This window comes from Pinus tabuliformis, chromosome 6 (genome assembly GCF_031772625.1).
Source record: "Pinus tabuliformis cultivar Carrire ecotype Pingquan chromosome 6, CPIR1, whole genome shotgun sequence".
In the NCBI taxonomy this organism is placed as follows: Eukaryota; Viridiplantae; Streptophyta; class Pinopsida; order Pinales; family Pinaceae; genus Pinus; species Pinus tabuliformis.
In genome coordinates this window covers 1,785,860,194-1,785,878,638 of record NC_142292.1, presented here as the reverse complement: position 1 = coordinate 1,785,878,638, position 18,445 = coordinate 1,785,860,194, and the positions used below count along the sequence as shown (strand labels likewise).

The window sequence follows — 18,445 nt, the reverse complement described above, 5'->3', positions numbered from 1 at the left end:
AATCTTGAAAAATCAACAAAATCCGTACAAAATCCCAAGAAACTTTTATCAAAAATGTCAGCAGTGATAAACACATTTGATGTGTTTTTTTCGTCTCCCTAGTTATCTTAACACAGTGTAATGAGCTGTAACCTACTCCTCTGTCTACAACTACAAGTTCTATGTTTATATAAATGGTTGTTTCACTTTCACTCTGATCTCAAGTTCATCACTCTTGTGTTGTCTTGGTGTCAAATTCATTCTTTTCTATCAACGATTATAGAAAGTGACAGGAAACCAGGAATAGAGAGAAAAACTGGGGGTATTTATATCAAATTTTATTTATTTTTAACAATCCAATGGAGGTGCTTTCAGTGCCACATATATATGAGATATGTCCCGCCTAATAAAGTAGACTAGATCTTTGTTAATGCTATATTTTAAACACCTAGGAGTTTGATTTGGTATTTTTATTATGGTCATAATTCCATAAATCTATGCCTAAATTCTTTCGTTTCTTAGATTTTGTTTGATTTTTTTAATATGATCTTGTGTGATTCTTGATATGGGTGTCCAGAGAACAATATGACCGGTGGGACTAAAAGATGGAAGCCGACCACTGAACAGAGGGAAATACTAGAGCATATATACAAGCTCGGTATTCATACACCCAAAGTGAAAGAAATAGAGAGGATTACAGCGGTTCTAAAACGACATGGAGAAATTGAAGCGAAAAATGTATTTTATTGGTTTCAGAACTTTAACTCCAGACACAGATCTGAAACCAAAACACCTACATTTGGAGAGACCCAGCAACGCAAGAGGGCATTAGAATTATCACACTCGCTAAGTGAAATAGGTATGTGATCAAATATGTAAGAGATATGTGATAGAGTATGTATGGAAGTATTTGGTAAATAAAATTTGTATATGAAATAGTAAAGGAACAGATATTTTAACACTAAACGTTTAACTGTTTATTTATTTCTCTTCTCTAATTCTTGTGACTAAAACTAAATTTCAGATTCAGCGGACACCACTCTTTCCGATTCCAAAGGCAAGCAGATAAAAAGAACAACCGATTCAGCTGTAAGTATATTTTCTTTCTTCCACTGGCATTGACTAAAAGCTTCACTATTATATTCGCACTTTACATGTTTCATATGATATGTAGATTGCAGATCGAGGGGAGGACAGACAGAATTTTGCCGTTATGGAGGATTTGAGTAGTTGTAGCAATACCTTTCAAACACTGGAGTTGTTTCCACTCCGTCCGGATCGAGGTGGACTTGAACAGCTGCCAAACACTTGCCTGGTTGCTGGGGATGACCAAAAAGTTTGTTCCAAGAAATATGGACAAATCAAGCTAATTTAACAAAATGGTTTGAAATGTCGATGTCAATAATCATGGTTTCCATTTTTATTTATTCATGGAAGGAAACCATAGAACTCTTATTCATTTTGCTGGACTATGTATCTACTAACAGTCATGTTGAAATATTTTTTATATAATTTAGCTATGTTCCATGAAACCACAGAACTCTTATTCATTTTGCTGGACTATGTATCTACCAACAGTCATGTTGAAATATTTTTTATATAATTTAGCTATGTTTTTTTAGTTTAATGAGGTTTCAAATTTAAAAAAATTTGGAAAATCCCCGTCACAAATTTTAGAAAATCCCAATCACACTCGTCAAGTTTAAAGATTTAGAGTATCCTAGAGTTTTTTTTCATAATACTGAATACATTTCCAATATAAAAATAAGATTCAAATCCTCCAGGATTTTTTTGTCAGCCTAATAATGTAAGATAGTCTTCCATATATATATTCTCCAAAAAATTGTACCAATCTTATTCAAAGTTTTTATAAAAACTATCTGACTTTTATATATATAGATAGATATTATAAATAACAAAAATATACATTTTAAGATCATTATATTATTTTTTTAAATATATGATTTTTTTGCTAAATTACATTTACATTTAAATCAATACTATTATTGACATATTTCTTATTATTATTTTTAATAACTAATAATTATATTTTTAGTTAAAATATATGATTTTCAGTAATTAGCTAAACATTTCTATGAGCACCCATAGATTTATATATTTATTATGATTTTCAGAGACTAATAATTATATTTTTAGTTTAAGCATATGATTTTCAGTATTTAGCTTAACATTTCTATGAGCATGACAGATTTATATATTTATTATAATTTCCAATGGCTAATAATTATAATTTTCGTCTAAGCATATGATTTTCAGTGATCAGCTTAACATTCCGACCCGCGCTCCTAATTTATAAATTTATTGTGGTTTTCATCATACCAAATGGAAATTCATTTTTGAATTTCTCAAAAATTGGTGTGAAATAATGGGTCGATTCGTTACTTTACAATAACGGTTTCATCTATTCAGAGTTAGGAACTTTTTAATTTTAAAATAAGTTATGTTTTTAGTTGAATTTTTTTTATTTAAAATGAATTTTTTATTATTAAGCAAAAAAGGATTATGAGTTATGTATATTTAAATAGTTATTTATATAATTTAATATAATTTTATTTAAAGTAATTATAAGTATATGTAGATATATAGATGTATTTTCGTAAGTATGGAAGGATTATATTTTCATCATGGTTAATAGATCATTTCTATGGAGACAGAGAATTAAACTGGTGACTTGACATCAAGGAGTGTTTTAACAGAGCACCTAATCATGGTTTATCGAAGGGGGGAATTGAACCGGTAACTTGACATCAAAGAGTGACATCAACCTCATATATATATATATATATATAAAATGTTAAAAGAAAATATTTTAATGTTGTATAGAATATTTTAATGAATTAATATTCATGTATACGTAAAACTATATTAATAATAAAAAAATCAATTTAATATGTATTGATAAAATGGCTCAATGCACATGTTATGTAATCTATATCACATTCAAATACACTTTAAATAAGAAAAAAAGTATAAATTATTTTTTGCATTCTCAAGTAATTTTGCCTGTAAAGGAATCTGATCCCCGCAGCCCCGCAGCTCATATTAGATCTATGATTAAAATAGATCTATGATGATATATATAAATTTATTACTCTAAAAAAAAATTAAGATACTATAATCGTATAAAGTGTACAACCCTGTCTTATAATTTCAATAAATATTTATCAAATTTAAACAAATTCAACAATAAAAAATATACCAAAAACACAAAATTTATAACCAACCAACTCCAATAAATTCATGTATTGATATTTGGAATTGTAAATTAGAGAGAAACTTACCACTAAAATTTTGGTTCAATGGGTCAATGCTTTATTCCTTTACCATAAGGTAAATAAAAATGGTTGAACACCATATAATAAATAAAAATAATTGAATTTGGTCCATGTAGCAAAATTAATTAAATTTAAAAGGATATAAAATTACATATCATCACTATGATTTTACGAAAACCGCAGTCTCGTATTCATTTAACTATCCTTTTTGAAAATTGTCGATGGAGAAACTGCACCGTTGTTGCTATAGTTTCTTTTTAGAAGGAAAATAATTAATTTCATTAAATACTAGCATTTGCACCTAATGTTGTTGCTATAGTTTCTTTTTAGAAGGAAAATAATTAATTTCATTAAATACTAGCATTTTCACCTAATGTTGCAAAGCAAACGCTATAATGCATAGAGCGTGGAACAATATTGAAATGTGAATGGGCATTTTTGAAAGCAAGGGTCATAACAAAACATCAAACAAAACATCACTAAGGGTTCCAATTCCAAGATAACAATTTATAAGTTGACAAAAATAGATTAATACAGGGTTACATCTCTTGTCAAATATCTGAAACAAGAGATGATAACAAAACACCCACCTCATTCATGAGCAGTCATTGAACATATAAAGGCTATATGACAAGCATCCCTGCAAGATATCCATATAAAAGCCTAATACCAGCTATGCTCACTCTAGATACTGTTGTAATCATTATTGTGACAAAACATCACTAATCGTGTGCAAATTGTCCTGTTTTGTTGCCTGAGTAATGTCATTCAAATAAGGAAGAACCATTCTTGAGACAAAACACCACTAACTCTCTGCAAAATGTCATGTTTTTCTACCTAAGCAGTGTCATTCAAATAAGGAAGAACCATTCTTGAGACAAAACATCACTAACCCTGTGCAAAGTGTCATGCTTTACTGCCTGAGTAGTCACTCATTCAAATAAGGAAGAAAAATTCTTGAGACCAAACATCACTAACCCTCTACAAAGTGTCCTGTTTTGCTGCCTTACTGTCATTCAAATTAGGTTGCACTACGGCTATCCCTATCCACTGAGGGGAAATAGAACTAATGAGGAAGATCGGAGCATAGAATTGAATAATTATGCAGAGCATTGATTCCAGTTGGCTATGAATCCAGCCCAATTCTTATCATCAAATGGTGAAACTCCACTCTGGACAGCTAAAAACAGTCACCAAGGGATTGCAGACTACTTCCTCAATTTATCCTTTGCACTGACTTATTTGTAATGCAACCTAGCATGTGAAGGGTGTGCTAGTTAGCAGAGTAGGGTAAAGTCTAAAAAAACAATAGATGAGCAAATCCTAAACTCCAAAATGATAGGAACCATGGCTTGTAATTGTAGTCATTCTTTTAACAAATATTTCCAATAAATTCTATATCTGGGATGGGAGAGGTCTTGAATACTTTAAAATCAATCTACATTGTTATGTTATAGCTTACAGCCTCTTACGTGCATGCTTTGATTTAAATCAATATCACGATCACTTTATCTTCAAATTTAGAAATTAAGGTCATGTTATCCTCAAATTTCACAAACCATGCCTCACATGAAGAAATAGAATAGGAAAGCATCTATAGTCGTGGTCATTGTATGGGGAAATCAATTTTGGAAGAGTGGGAAATAATTGCATCACAGTCTTTAGTCGTGATCACTGTATGGGGAAATCAGTTTTGGAAGAGCAGGAAATAATTGTAGCACAATCTTTAGTCATGGTCATTGTATGGGGAAATCAATTTTGGAACAGTGGAAAATAATTGCAGCACAACAGGGCAATCTTTTTTTCATAAGGAAAAAATGTTGATTTTAGAAAAGTGGGAAATAATTGCAGCACAATAGGACAATCTTCTTTTCATAAGAAAAGAATGCTATTTTATTATAAATGATAAAACTAGTATATGTGCATTGTATTTTCATGCAATTTGCAGAAATTGGTTCAGCATGTAAAAATTCAAGAGAGAGAAAAACCCCTTCATCAAGGATGTATCCTCTCACATTTCATCTATGGTTTCATATTAGAAATTCAACACTTTTATAATCCTTGAACATAATAAGCCCCATCATTTATGAATGAGCCTATAACGGAACATGTGTTTAGCATAAGGAGAAATGCACAAGCCAGTTGATATAATTATGCAATTTCATGTAACAAGTTGTCATTGTGCATATCAATAACCATGAGCTTTGATGATTCAGATAAAGAAATGTATCTCATAAAAGCCTCATGTAAAGAATGTTAATGATTGAGAACACGGAAAGCTTGGTGTCATTTATAACAAACAAGATTACGGGCACTTGAAATAAAACAAAAACGGAGGTTGGGAAATCAATTTTGGAATAGTGGGAAATAATTGCAGCACAACAGGGCAATCTTTTTTTCTCATAAGAAAAAATGTTGATTTTAGAACAGTGGGAAATAATTGCAGCACAATAAGGCAATATTTTTTTTTTCATAAGAAAAAAATGCTATTTTATTATAAATGATAAAACCAGTATATGTGCATTGTATTTTCATGCAATTTCCAGAAATTGGTTCAGCATGTAAAAATTGCTATATATGTCAAAACTATGAAACAACAATCCTCTTTAAAATATCAGTCATACTTATAGTCTATCTTCTGATATGCATAAACAGTCTCTAATATTATCTATCCATATACTTTCATTAACATATAATTATGTTGTTTGGAAAAATACCAAAAAACAGAAAGGGAACGTTGGTATGACCAAAAGTGTAACTCAAGGCAGTCCCTCGTCCCATGTAATGTTGTCCACCGGGTATCTCAATTTCATAATTCAGTAGGGCTCTCTAATGCTATCTTTTGACAATTTGTCTCTAATGCTATCTTTTGACAATTTGTCTGGCTCCAAGGTAGCTTAATTATCTATGAGAGATTTGGAATCACTATAGATATATAGACAGTTTATTTAGTTTAGTTTCTTTGGCTGTGCAAACCAGAATAATCCCCTAAAACGATTGCTTCAGCTCTTTAGTTTCTTTTGTTGTGCAAACCAGAATAATCCCATAAAATGATTGTTCCAACTCTTATGTTGGTACCTGTGCCATGGTACTATACCTTGAACCTTAATTTTTCCAATAGTTTTCTTTGGCTTAGGAGCCATTCCTTCCAAGGCAACATCTGCAGAATCATTTCTCAACAGTTCTTCCTCTGGTTGCAACAATATTTTCTATAGTCTATACAAATTTCAGACATTTCAATTTACACAATTACTTAATAATATGCAGAGTATTACCTTTAGTGTGAAACAATTTGCATTTTCCGAACTACATGACAATTAAAAGAAATCAACAAAGACAATTTTGTTAATAACCTACCCAAAGGCATTACGCAAAACAATGCACTCATTATGAAGGAATTCAGGAGCTTCCATGCGACCACTGGCCCATGCCCGGAGACAAAGACACACACAGGTCTCATAGGCAATGAAGTCTTGCCAGGCTCCCTGCCCACTACACTCAATAATTGCAAGTGCATTATTGTCAAAATGCATAGAAGATGAGAAATAAAATCTATCTGATAAATAATTATTGATCCACATTAACATGAAAAACAAATCTTAAGACATCCTGGGCACGGACCAACTACAATCATGACAGCTAGCTCATGCCCATAAACAAAGGTGCACACATCCCCCATAGACAATAAGGGCTTTCCCACTACACTCAATGAATTGCGACCACATTCAGGTCAAGATCCAGAGCAGATGAGAAGTACATTCTATCTAGTAATGAATAACTGATCCACATTAACATCGAAAATAAATATTAAGGCATCATGATTGTTTCTTTTTATATATCAGTACACACAAGACCTTAGGTAGGAAGAAACAGTCAAGCCTGAGGTGAAAAGTGGGTGGCTGGCTTGTTGAAGCTATTGATTGCTGACAAGAACCTGTTGCCTCTCTAACATTCACAAAAGTGGGCCTGTAAAAGAAAAATCAGAGACTTTTCTTATAACAATTTGAAGTTTGAGATCATGTATGACTATAAACAAGTGTACTCATTTATTTGATTGAAATTTTTAAAGTTGTTGAAATAGAAATGGATTATGATTCTGCAGGTTATTAGAACATTTAATATAATCTTTCTATTTACCTGTTTGAATACCACATTTACTAGTGAACAGTTTCATATTCTACTAGTACCTTAACATGAACTTTGCCTCCAAGAGCATAAAAACGGTTGCATCGTAATTGAACCTTGCTAATCCTGAAAACGTCTCCAAGAACAGGAAAAATATTGTACCAGAATTGAGCCCTTCTCATCCTGAAAAACCTCGAGGGAATTGAACCTTGCAAACTTTGAAAAACTCAGGTCAAGATGAAAATTCGCAAACATTTTTATTTTCCAAAAATTATTATGGCATTCGTGAGTATGATTGTTGTTTTCTCTTTAATGACTTATCTCATGGTAGTTGCTGAGCCTTCACAACAAGTGGGAAGCATACCGAGGCAAGAGAACCAGGCCATAAAATCTGATTTTCACTGCATGGAGGTCCACACTGTTTCAGTTGAGGCCTTATCTGAAGGTATATTTGGGCAATAATGCTCACAATGATTTTAAGGTCAAGGGAAGCTTCTTTGAACGGTCTTGTACAATTTATCAAGGAACCACCATCATTGCCAAGGTATAATACCCTGTTTTGTCTGGTCCACATATATATGAAAACACAGACATAAAACATAATTCTCATGAATAACTTGTGTGCAGATGAGGCGTAAATACACAGTACACTAGAATTCTTTGTAGAATATATTGTTGCCAGGATATTTAGCATAAGTTTGATGCCTACCATATGACTGATTAGTTTCCATCTCAACAGCTTTTAAAACGACACTCCCTTGCAAGAAATAAACATTTATTTCAATGTAATAATGTATTAATGAAAATTCACAAACACTATTATTTTCCAAAAATTATTATGGCATCTATGAGTCTGATTGTTGTTTTCTCTTTAATGATTTATCTCATGGCAATTGTTGAGCCTTCACGACACGTGGGAAGCATACCGAGGCGAGGAAACTAGGCCATAAAATATGATTTTCACTGCATGGAGGTCCACACTGTTTCATTTGAGTCCTTCTCTGAAGGTATGTTTGGGCAATAATGTTCACGCTAATTTTAAGGTCAAGGGAAGCTTCTTTGAATGGTCTTGTAAAATTTATCAAGGAACCATTGTCATTGCCGAGGTATAATAAATATTTAGGTTTTAGTCACTTTCTTGATTGGCAGCACTCCTCTTGCTCCTTAACTTCAATCCAACTGCATGTGGGTTCCTTCTTCAGGGACGTGTTTTTCATTGTTCTCCTTATTTTTGCTGCATCATTCCATTTTCCAGCCACAACATAGGCATTTTAAAGCAGAAAATATGTTGGTCCATCATGTGGCACCAAAGCAAGAATGATTTTTTTTATATGCTTTCCATGTTTTACATCACCTTGGACTCTACAAGTAGGAAGCAGGATTCATCCCCAAATCACAATACTGAAATGATATTTTATTGATAAGATCCATTGCCTCTTCCAACTATCTAGCATGACCAAGAATATTCACCGTACAGACATAGTGGTGTGATACTATAATATCTACTTGTAAAATAGAAGTAATGACAACCTTCATCAACTAGCCATACATGAATTTGTTTGCTTAAGCTTGCAATTAGTTGCTTCATAGATTCCAAGTGCAGATTTAAATTCTTCAGCACCCTTCACTATAGGATATGGAACTTCCTTCTATGAAAAAGAATCGTAACCTACCCACAGCTGCATGAGTAGCCAAGCTCCTCCTCTACGAGTTAATGGTCTAGTGAACATGTCTATCAAGCATTCACCCTTTACCAACTCTAACATTTTATTGGCATTTTCACTATCAAAAATGTTTTCTTTATCACCAAATTTGGTTTCCCCTTCCTTCTTTCCAATGGCCATGGCTATGAAAAAGGATGAGAAATAGCAGAGAAAAAGAGTGAATCTAGGGAAAAAGAAAAAAACAAAGGGGTCCATCTCAACAACTTTTAAAACGACACTCCCTTGCAAGAAATAAATGTTTATTTGCAATTTCATAATGTATTAATCTTGTTACAGAAAAATATTCAATTGAATGACCAACCTCAAGGCCTTGGCCCAGTGAAATGGTATTCACGTCTCCATAGAGTAGAGAAGCTTCACATAGTTTTATCTCTTTGTGCAACTCTTTCAGATGCCCCCACTTCGGTTGCCTTATATTACCTATAAGGATTACAGAGTACCACGATTATACAGAGGTATATATTTTATTTGTTTTTAGATTGGAGAATGATTTTTATAGATTATTTTTAGCTAAGATGCAAGGCTGTGAGGGGCACATCTACAGTAAAAGTCACTCAGAATTTACACTCAGCATCATCTAACTTTATAGAAGACCAATCACTTTACTACTTGGGCTAGACCACAATCCGGTAGGCACAGAGTACAAAAAATTAAGAAAATATGGAATAGAGTACCAAAATTTCCAAATATGGATTCACAATGGTTCTTAGCTTTACTCATTGTGAAAAGATAATTGAACCAGACTAATTTTTTAGTGCTATACAATCATGGTGCATATAATCCCCCTCCTTCCCCTCGCCCAAAAAAAAACAGCACCCACACAGTTTCAGAGCAGACATCTAAGCCTTTTTAAGTGAAATCTTATGCAAGAATCTCTGATCAAATTTACAATACTTTGGATGACTATTTGAATTTGAAATCTGCTATACTTCAGATTGTAGCACAGGCTTCTCATAGCAGACTATATCGTCCACACCCAATTGGATGCATCAACGAAAACCACATTCACTATTGTCCTCATATATGAAATCAAACATTCCTGTGAACGTTGCTGAGAAAGGAAACACATACATCAGAATTCTTTGTAGAATATATTGTTGCCTGCATATTCAACATAAGTTTGATGCCTACCAGTCAGTGATTAGTTTCCATCTCAACAACTTTTAAAATGACACTCCCTTGCAAGAAATAAACGTTTATTTGCAATGTAATAATATAATAAATATTTAGATTTCAGTCACTTTCCTGAATATAATTGATTGGCAACACTCCTCCTGATCCTTAACTTCGATCCAACTGCATGTGGGTTCCTTCTTCAGGGACATGTTTTTCGTTGTTCTCCTTATTTTTGCTGCATCATTCCATTTTCCAGCCACAACATATGCATTTTAAAGCAGAAAATATGTTGGTCCATCATGTGGCACCAAAGCAAGAATGAATTTTTTTTATATGCTTTCCATGTTTTACATCACCTTGGACTCTACAAGTAGGAAGCAGGATTCATCCCCAAAGCACAATTTTATGTAATCTTGAGAAGAGTTACGAAAGTACCTTACTCTGATTGACGTGAAATTTTCTTGAGAGTTGGATTTTCGTATCTGGATCATTCTCCCTTTTTCTAGTAAGTCGTTGATCCATATCATCCTTGAACAGGCCCGAGAGGGATTGAACCCTAGTGAGAGGGAAATTATGTCGAAGGTGTTCAGGCAGGTCGGCATTCCGGCAGGTTGGCTTGGGGGAGGGGAAGGTCGAGCCAACATCTTCGAGCTGTCTGACATCGACATCGTTGTCAGCCTATGGGCACTTGAAGCCCCGGTGGAACTAAGAAACCTCCATGACCTGCAGAACGATGATCCTCATCAGAGGGTTAGGGTCTAGCAGTCGGACAACCAGACACCGAACTTCAGAGGAAAACTAGGGCAAGCATTTGAAATCCCCTTATTCGCATCGTGGAAAGGCAAGTAGCCCGCCAAGAGCACGAACAATATGACTCCGCAGGACCAGATGTCAGCCTTGGCTCCATCGTATCCCTTCTTGGTAATCACCTCTGGCTAAACGTATGCTTCCTTCAGTTTCCCCTTTTCGACAACGGCATTGAAGAGCTACCTGCAACGAATTCATAACTATTTTTTGTGATCGAACGGTTCAGTTTTTCTCAATCGTCTAACATATAATCTGACGGTGCATAAGAATGACAGAAGGGCAAGAAGGGGAGTTGATTTCAAAGGGAATGCCTTACGGCGTAAAAATATTTATAGTATATGATAAAAACTCAATATATTAACTAAACTACTCTCCAGGTGAGATACCTGGAGAGTGTATAAACACTCATACACACGCTCTCGCAAAAATGATAAAAGTTTCTCATCGGAACGAGAATTCTTAATGGTGACGAATTTTGCCTCGTCAATTTGAATCACCTGAATTCCACCCGCTTCCAAATCTTCCACCTCATCCTTGATGGGCAAGGCAACTTGCATGCAAGTTTCAGATCTTCCGACCTTGGAATGTTTTGGAAAGTTCTTCGTCTGACCACAGTGTAGCCGAGAAATACTTGGTAAAATTAGCGTGGAAATATTCCATAGTGCCCATGGTTCGAGCCCCCAGACTGGTGTTCTACAGCTTCGACACATCATCTACCACAACGAGATTGGAGTTGAGATAAATGACTCTTTCCACACAAGGTTCCAGCATGTCCGCCAAGTAGTTGCGAGCATAATTTAGAGGTTGTTCCAGAGCCTGTCTAACGGAATTGGAAATCAAGACTTTAATGAGATCTGCATTGAAAGAATAAACTGAACAGACTCCTTTACTTAGCAAGAATCACAAGTGAGACAAGTAGGAGTTACATTTTCCAACAATATATTTACTCTTAATATATATCATCATATCTTGTTCATAAAGTTGTATAGTTGCGTTAGAGTATTTTACAAAATTGTTCATAAAGAGGAGGGACATCTATGTATGCTAAGAAACAAACCTAGAAGAGAAAGCTCAACTTATAAGTATTGACTAACATAAATAAAGACAATCACCTAGAAGAGCATAGACTATACAAAATTCAAAAAATCAGTTCAAGGGAAAGGATCACCCATTCGATACAAATAGACCTTGGAAAAGAAAAAAACATGACAGAGACCAATATCAACAAAAACTTCCTACTTGTGAAGGAATATCTTCCACTAATGAGCCATCACAATAACAATATTTCTAGATCTAATCCTTGATAAGCCCTTAAATTCCTCAAAAAAATGTATCCTTCCTCCACTGTCAGGGCCCTCTTTGAGAGATAATCCACTTGTGCATTCCATTCACAATAAATGTGATGAAAAACAGATGATGAAAGGTAGATTTTAGAAGTAGGATCATTTCCTTCCAGCTATCAATAGAAAGTGCTTATAGAGAATAGCACCCTGAGAACCAATTGATCACACACATAGAATCACCAAAACCTGAAGGACCTTAACACCATATGAAGAGAAAATAAAAATTAACACTCATGCTGCAATCAATTTAAAGTGTGTTTGATGATCTTCCCGTGTTTAGACAAACCTTTATGATCATGTTAGCATTAAAAGAGAGATATATACCTACACCAAGAATTTATGATCATATTACCATTAAAATAGATATATATAGTTGGCCCCCCATACCGTTTGAAGACGCCCCATCAAAAAGGTCGTGATTTTCAATAACTAGAATAGGATGCCCAAGTAAACCCCCGAGTTGATGAATCCTTAAGGGCTTTATATATTCCTAAAAGAAACCAAGTATTTGAGGTATGTTATAATGTAAATTTGGCACTGCCTTTTAAAATCAAACAATTGGGAGATTTCCATATCCCCCACACAATAAACAAAATTGGTAATGTACATTCCAATCCCGTATGAAAATCCCACTAATATAAAAAACCCTCCAAATTTTATTCAAAAATGGAACCCATGAATTTTAATGAAATAAGTGACACTCTGGAGATTGATTTTCCCTTGAAGCTTGTTAATAACATTGCAAATTGCATGGGAGGAGTGACGAGGTTCTAGGGTTCAACAAAGAAGGAGACAGGGGTCAACAGGTAACCATGGAGGCATAGGGAGGAGGGAGCTCCACTCCCTCCTACAGTAATTTGGTTTCAAATAGAGGAAGAGTAGGGAATAGGAACAAGCCTCCACACTCCTTGGAGGACAAGACAAAAATTCCTGAAACCCAGAAGGCAGAACGCAGCAAAACCCATGCAGAGCAAGGGGCCCACGAGAAAGACCGACAGGAAGATAAAGCGGAAGACAAAGGTCAGGGAATAGAGAACAGAACCAAGATGGGGCCCTGCAAACCTGAAGACCAACATTAAACCGCGGGTAATACTGAATGATCCTGCTCTACAAGTGCACAGGGATCATATGACAAACTACGCTATAATATGCAAGTTTATGGGAATCTAGCCGACAGAGAAAGTGTTATACACTTGGATAAAATACAACTGGAAACCAAAAGGAGAGTTAAATATACATCTAGGATCCAAAGGTTTCCTTACAGTGGTTTTCACGAACATGGAGGATAGAGATAGGATTTTTGAAGGAGGACCATACTTCTATGTAGCAGTTGGTCTCTATATGCGCCCATGGATGATGAACTTTGTGCCAGAGAGAGAAAATTTCACCTCGGTACTGGTATGGATTAGACTCTACTCCTTACCCTTAGCTTATTGGATGCCAGAGTATTTAAAAGCTATAGGCAATAAATTAGGCCATTTTTTAAAGATTTCAGAAGCAAAGCTATGAGGAAAGTATACCTCCTACGCCCGTATATGTGTGGAGATGGACCTATCAGGAGCTCTTCCAGATTAGGTCATTCTTGAAGTCTATGACGAAAAATGGGTCTAGGCAGTTGACTATGAGCACATCTCGTTCAAATGTTGCAAATGTCATGAGCATGGACACCTATTCAAAGATTTCCCTCTTAACAAAAAGGAGGAATACCTAAACACCAGTAAAGGGAAAGACCACACTAGCTTTACTAAAGTGGGAGGAAAAGGGAAAGGAGGGGGAAGGAAAACACAAAAGAACCCTAATGATAACAAAACAAGAAGTGACAATGGTTTTGAGATCTTAGAAGAAAGAGAAGAAGATGAGGGAAATCAAATGCAAACAAAGAATCAGGCGAAAAGAGACAAGTATGGAGTTCACACAGCAACATAATGAACACAGAACAGACCCCTTGAGTACCATGGAAATAGAAAAATACCATGAAATGACTCAAAGTGAAAGTGGTACAGAGGACGAAGACTTACAGGAGATCCTAAAAAGGGAGAACCTGGAGCTAGAAAAGTTTCTAGAACAAGGAGGAAGCCTAGGTATTAACTCCATACCTCGGGAGGAAGTTGACAAGGTTCAGCAGATATTCCTTAGCAAGTCACACCAAATAGATGCAGGAGTAAAAAGAGGACATGACAATCAGGAAAACAAAGGGGTTTCCTCAACAGGATTAATAACAGGAAAATTGGCAAAAAACCCAGGCAGGAAGAGAGGAAGAAAGAGACAGAAAGAATTGCTGCTAGAATGTGGCAAACTCATGATTGACTCAGGAAGGATGAAAGATCTGTCTAGTTACTCCTTCAAAACCCCACCTCAATGAAGATCACAACTTGGAACATTAGAGGACTAGGGAGCAGAAGGAAACAGAGGAATCTAAGCAATAGGATCAGAGAGGAGAAACCTGACATAGTGTTCATACACGAAACAAAATGCTCTGTGGAGAAGATCAGAGAAAAACACAAAAAATGGTTAAATAAATATGAATATCTTGAGGTCAAGGCAAATAAATCAGTTGATGGCATTCTCACTCTATGGGATGCTCAAGAATTTAGTATACAAGATGCAGAGGCGTCTAGACACCACCTTTCTTTGATCATCCAACCTGTGGGTGATAGGCAGTGTTATATGATCACCAATGTCTATGGTCCTCAACCAGTGGAGGAAAAACGTAAGGTCCTTACTACACTGGAGGATATGAAAAAGAGATACCCAGCTTTACCCTGGATTCTAGGGGGAGATTTTAACCTGATAAAATCTCTCACAGAGAAAAAAGGGGGAACTAGAACACTTGGTAGGGATTCATAGGCCTTCAAAAACTTCCGCACCAATATGGAACTGGTGGATATGGACACTAACAATAGAGTTTTCACTTGGAACAACAAAAGGGGGGCTCTAACTAAGTAGCCTCAAAATTAGATAGATTTATTATCTCAGAGGAACTTATACTCATGGGAAGCAACCTAGCAGCGTTCATCCTACCTTTTGGTGGTTTAGACCATTGGCCTATCCAATTAGAAGCTTCTCTAATTGGTAAACCTAGGAACAGCCCCTTCAGGTTTAAGAATGTATGGCTCACGCACTCAGATTTCCTCAAAAACATTGAAAATTGGTGGAAAGAAAAGAGATACTTTCAAGGCATAAAGATGTTCCTTCTTCATTGCAGGCTCAAACACATTAAAGGCAGACTCAAAGAGTGGAATAAAAATGAATTTGGCAACATCTTCAAAGCTAAAGGAGAAGTGGAAAAGAAACTAAAGGAAATAAACCAAATTCTTATCACAGAAGGCTACACAGAGGAAAGAAAAGAGCTTGTAGACTCACTTCAACATGAATGGGAGAATAGATGTCTACAAGAGGAAATATTCTGGAGACAGAAATGCAGGGTCCAATGGATTAAGGAAGGGGAGAGAAACACCAAATTCTTTCACAGATCCACTATAGATCACAGAAACAACAATAGAATTGTGAAACTCACAGACCAACATGGAGTTGAAAGAAACACGCATGAGGAGATGGAAGAGGTTCTAGTCCAGCATTTTTAGAGAATTGCTGAGGAGACCACTATTGATAGATCACAGTTTACGAAAATATTTACGCAATACATTCCTAAATTGGTCTCTAGAGAAAAAAATTACAATCTCAACAGACCAGTGACAGAGGAAGAGCTTGAGGAAGTCATCACAGAGATGCACAATGGGAAAGCTCCAAGCCCGTAGACTTTTTCAAAACTTGCTAGAGGATTGTAAAGCATGATATTTTGGAGGTGGTGGAAGACTCGCGAAGATATAAAAGAGTCTTGAGGGTGCTTAATGAATCTTTCATAGCCTTAATCCCCAAACAGGAAAAGGCCACCTCTCCAGATAGATTTAGACCTATAGCCTTATGCAATGTGGTGTACAAAATAATATCCAAAGTAATTGTGAACCAACTCAAACAAATCCTCCCTACCCTAGTGTCAATGGAGCAAACGGGTTATGTGGAAGGAAGACAGATTCTTGATAACATAATTCAAGCTCATGAAGTGGTTCATTCATTCATTACCAATAAGCAGGCAGGGATGATAATTCAGCTAGACATAGCGAAAGCCTGTAACAAACTTAGATAGACTTACATAAGAGCAATGCTAAAAGCTTATGGCTTTGACTACAACTGGATTAGATGGGTCATGGCTCTAGTTACCACTACCAGTTGTTCTATTCTTCTCAATGGCTCTCCCTCCAGAACCTTCAAGCCTACAAGAGGTCTCAGGCAAGGTGATCCTCTTTCCCCATTCCTTTTCATTCTCATGATGGAAGGGTTGGGTAGAGCTATAATAGCTACTAAGGTGGAAGGAAGAATTCAAGGTCTGAGACTCACTCAAGGTGGAGACACGGTGACACATCAGCAATTTTTGGATGATACTATGCTTCAAGGCACACCCATAGTCAAGGAAGCCAAAACATTCAAGCAAATTCTATATGAGTTTGCAATGGCAGCGGGCACTGAGGTAAGTCTTACTAAATCAAAGATCTTCTTTTCAATACTAATATTTCAATTCAAATAAATATTTCCAGAATTTTGGGCTTTCAAAGAGATTCATTTCCCTCGAAGTATCTCGGCGTTCCCCTCACCGACAAACCATTGAACAAGGACATCTGGGAGATTGTTCTAAATAAATTGAAAGACAAAGTCAATAAGTGGACAAACAGAGCCCTAAATCTAGCAGGGAGGCTGACTCTTACTAAGGCTATCCTCCAAACCATCACTATTTATATGCTATCAGCCATTCCGGCACCAACTGGAGTCAGTACTCAAATAAGAAACATTCAAAGAGACTTTCTTTGGGGGAAAGATGAAGAAAAGAAGAAACGAGCTCTAGTGGCATGGGAAAGGGTATGCATGCCTAAATCCCATGGTGGCCTGGGTCTCCATGACCCAGGAATTCTAAACAGAGTTCTGGGAGCTAAAGTTTGGTGGAGATGGCTAACGGAAATTCGAGCCCCCTGGGAAAAACTATGGAAACAAAAGTATGCAATGAATTGGCTGGATATGAACCTCATAAGAATGACAGGACAAGTAAAAGGTTCACAAGTTTGGAACAGAGCCTGGGAGAACAGGGCCTTAGTTCAAAAAGACAATTTTTGGGAGATCAGAAACGAAAATTTGGCCTGGTTCTGGGAGGACAATTGGCAACAAGAGGGCAATCTCAGTAGAGAGGAATTAGCAAGTATCCAAATGGATACCATCAACAAAGGCTTAAGAAGGGTAAGTGACTATTGGGATCAGTCAAGGAACAATGGAAAATGGAGAATATGGAAACTTCTAGTTTACAATGAGATGAACATGCTGCATACTCAAGCTAAGGCCCTCAAAGGTATTCTGGAAAAAAGGAAAATCTTAACCTCAACCTCAGATGATCAATTACGATGGGGGAGGAATAAGGCGGGTCTCTTCACCCTCAAAGAGGCCAAAAGAATAGCTACAGGGTTTAACTTTCCAAGTACTGACAAGACTTGGAAAGAACTCTGGGATAACCCTCATTGGATGAAGGTCAAACTGTTCAAGTGGCTGGTTCATCAAGGCAAGATTTTGACATGGGATAATCTTAGAAAGAGAGGCTTTGTTGGCCCCTCAAGATGTCACCTGTGTGGACAATAGGAAGAAACCACTAATCATCTCCTCAATAGTTGCTCCTTCACTGCCACACTATGGAACTAGGTTGGGAATGTCTTCGAGTAGACAGATAGGCATGAAAATGACATCATTGCCACGCTAAAAAATTGGAGGAAATTTTTTTTGGATAACGAGACAATAAACTCAGCCTGGGCTTTGACTCCAGGGTTCTTGATCTGGAATGTATGGAAGGAGTGCAATAATAGGATTTTCAAAGATAAAATGGGCCCGGTGAGTAGCATCATAAAGCTAATCCTCAAGCAACTCAAGGAGACTATCCACATCCTGGGGGGTGTATCCTCCGGAAAACTCAGGGGACACAGAGAGGCTAGCATCCTGGAAAAGTTGGAGCTTCAGGTTC

At 36.1% G+C, this 18,445-nt stretch overlaps 1 protein-coding gene across 1 annotated transcript; it reads left to right on the top strand.

Moving 5' to 3' along the window:
* The first annotated feature begins 564 nt into the window (after positions 1–564).
* On the top strand, positions 565–11,002 carry LOC149266151 (WUSCHEL-related homeobox 4-like). The gene is made up of 4 exons (XM_089407300.1): positions 565–838; positions 1,004–1,068; positions 1,154–1,315; positions 10,778–11,002. Exons 1-4 carry the CDS (start codon positions 565–567, stop codon positions 11,000–11,002), a joined length of 726 nt encoding a protein of 241 aa, XP_089263426.1.
* Positions 11,003–18,445: the final 7,443 nt, after the last annotated feature.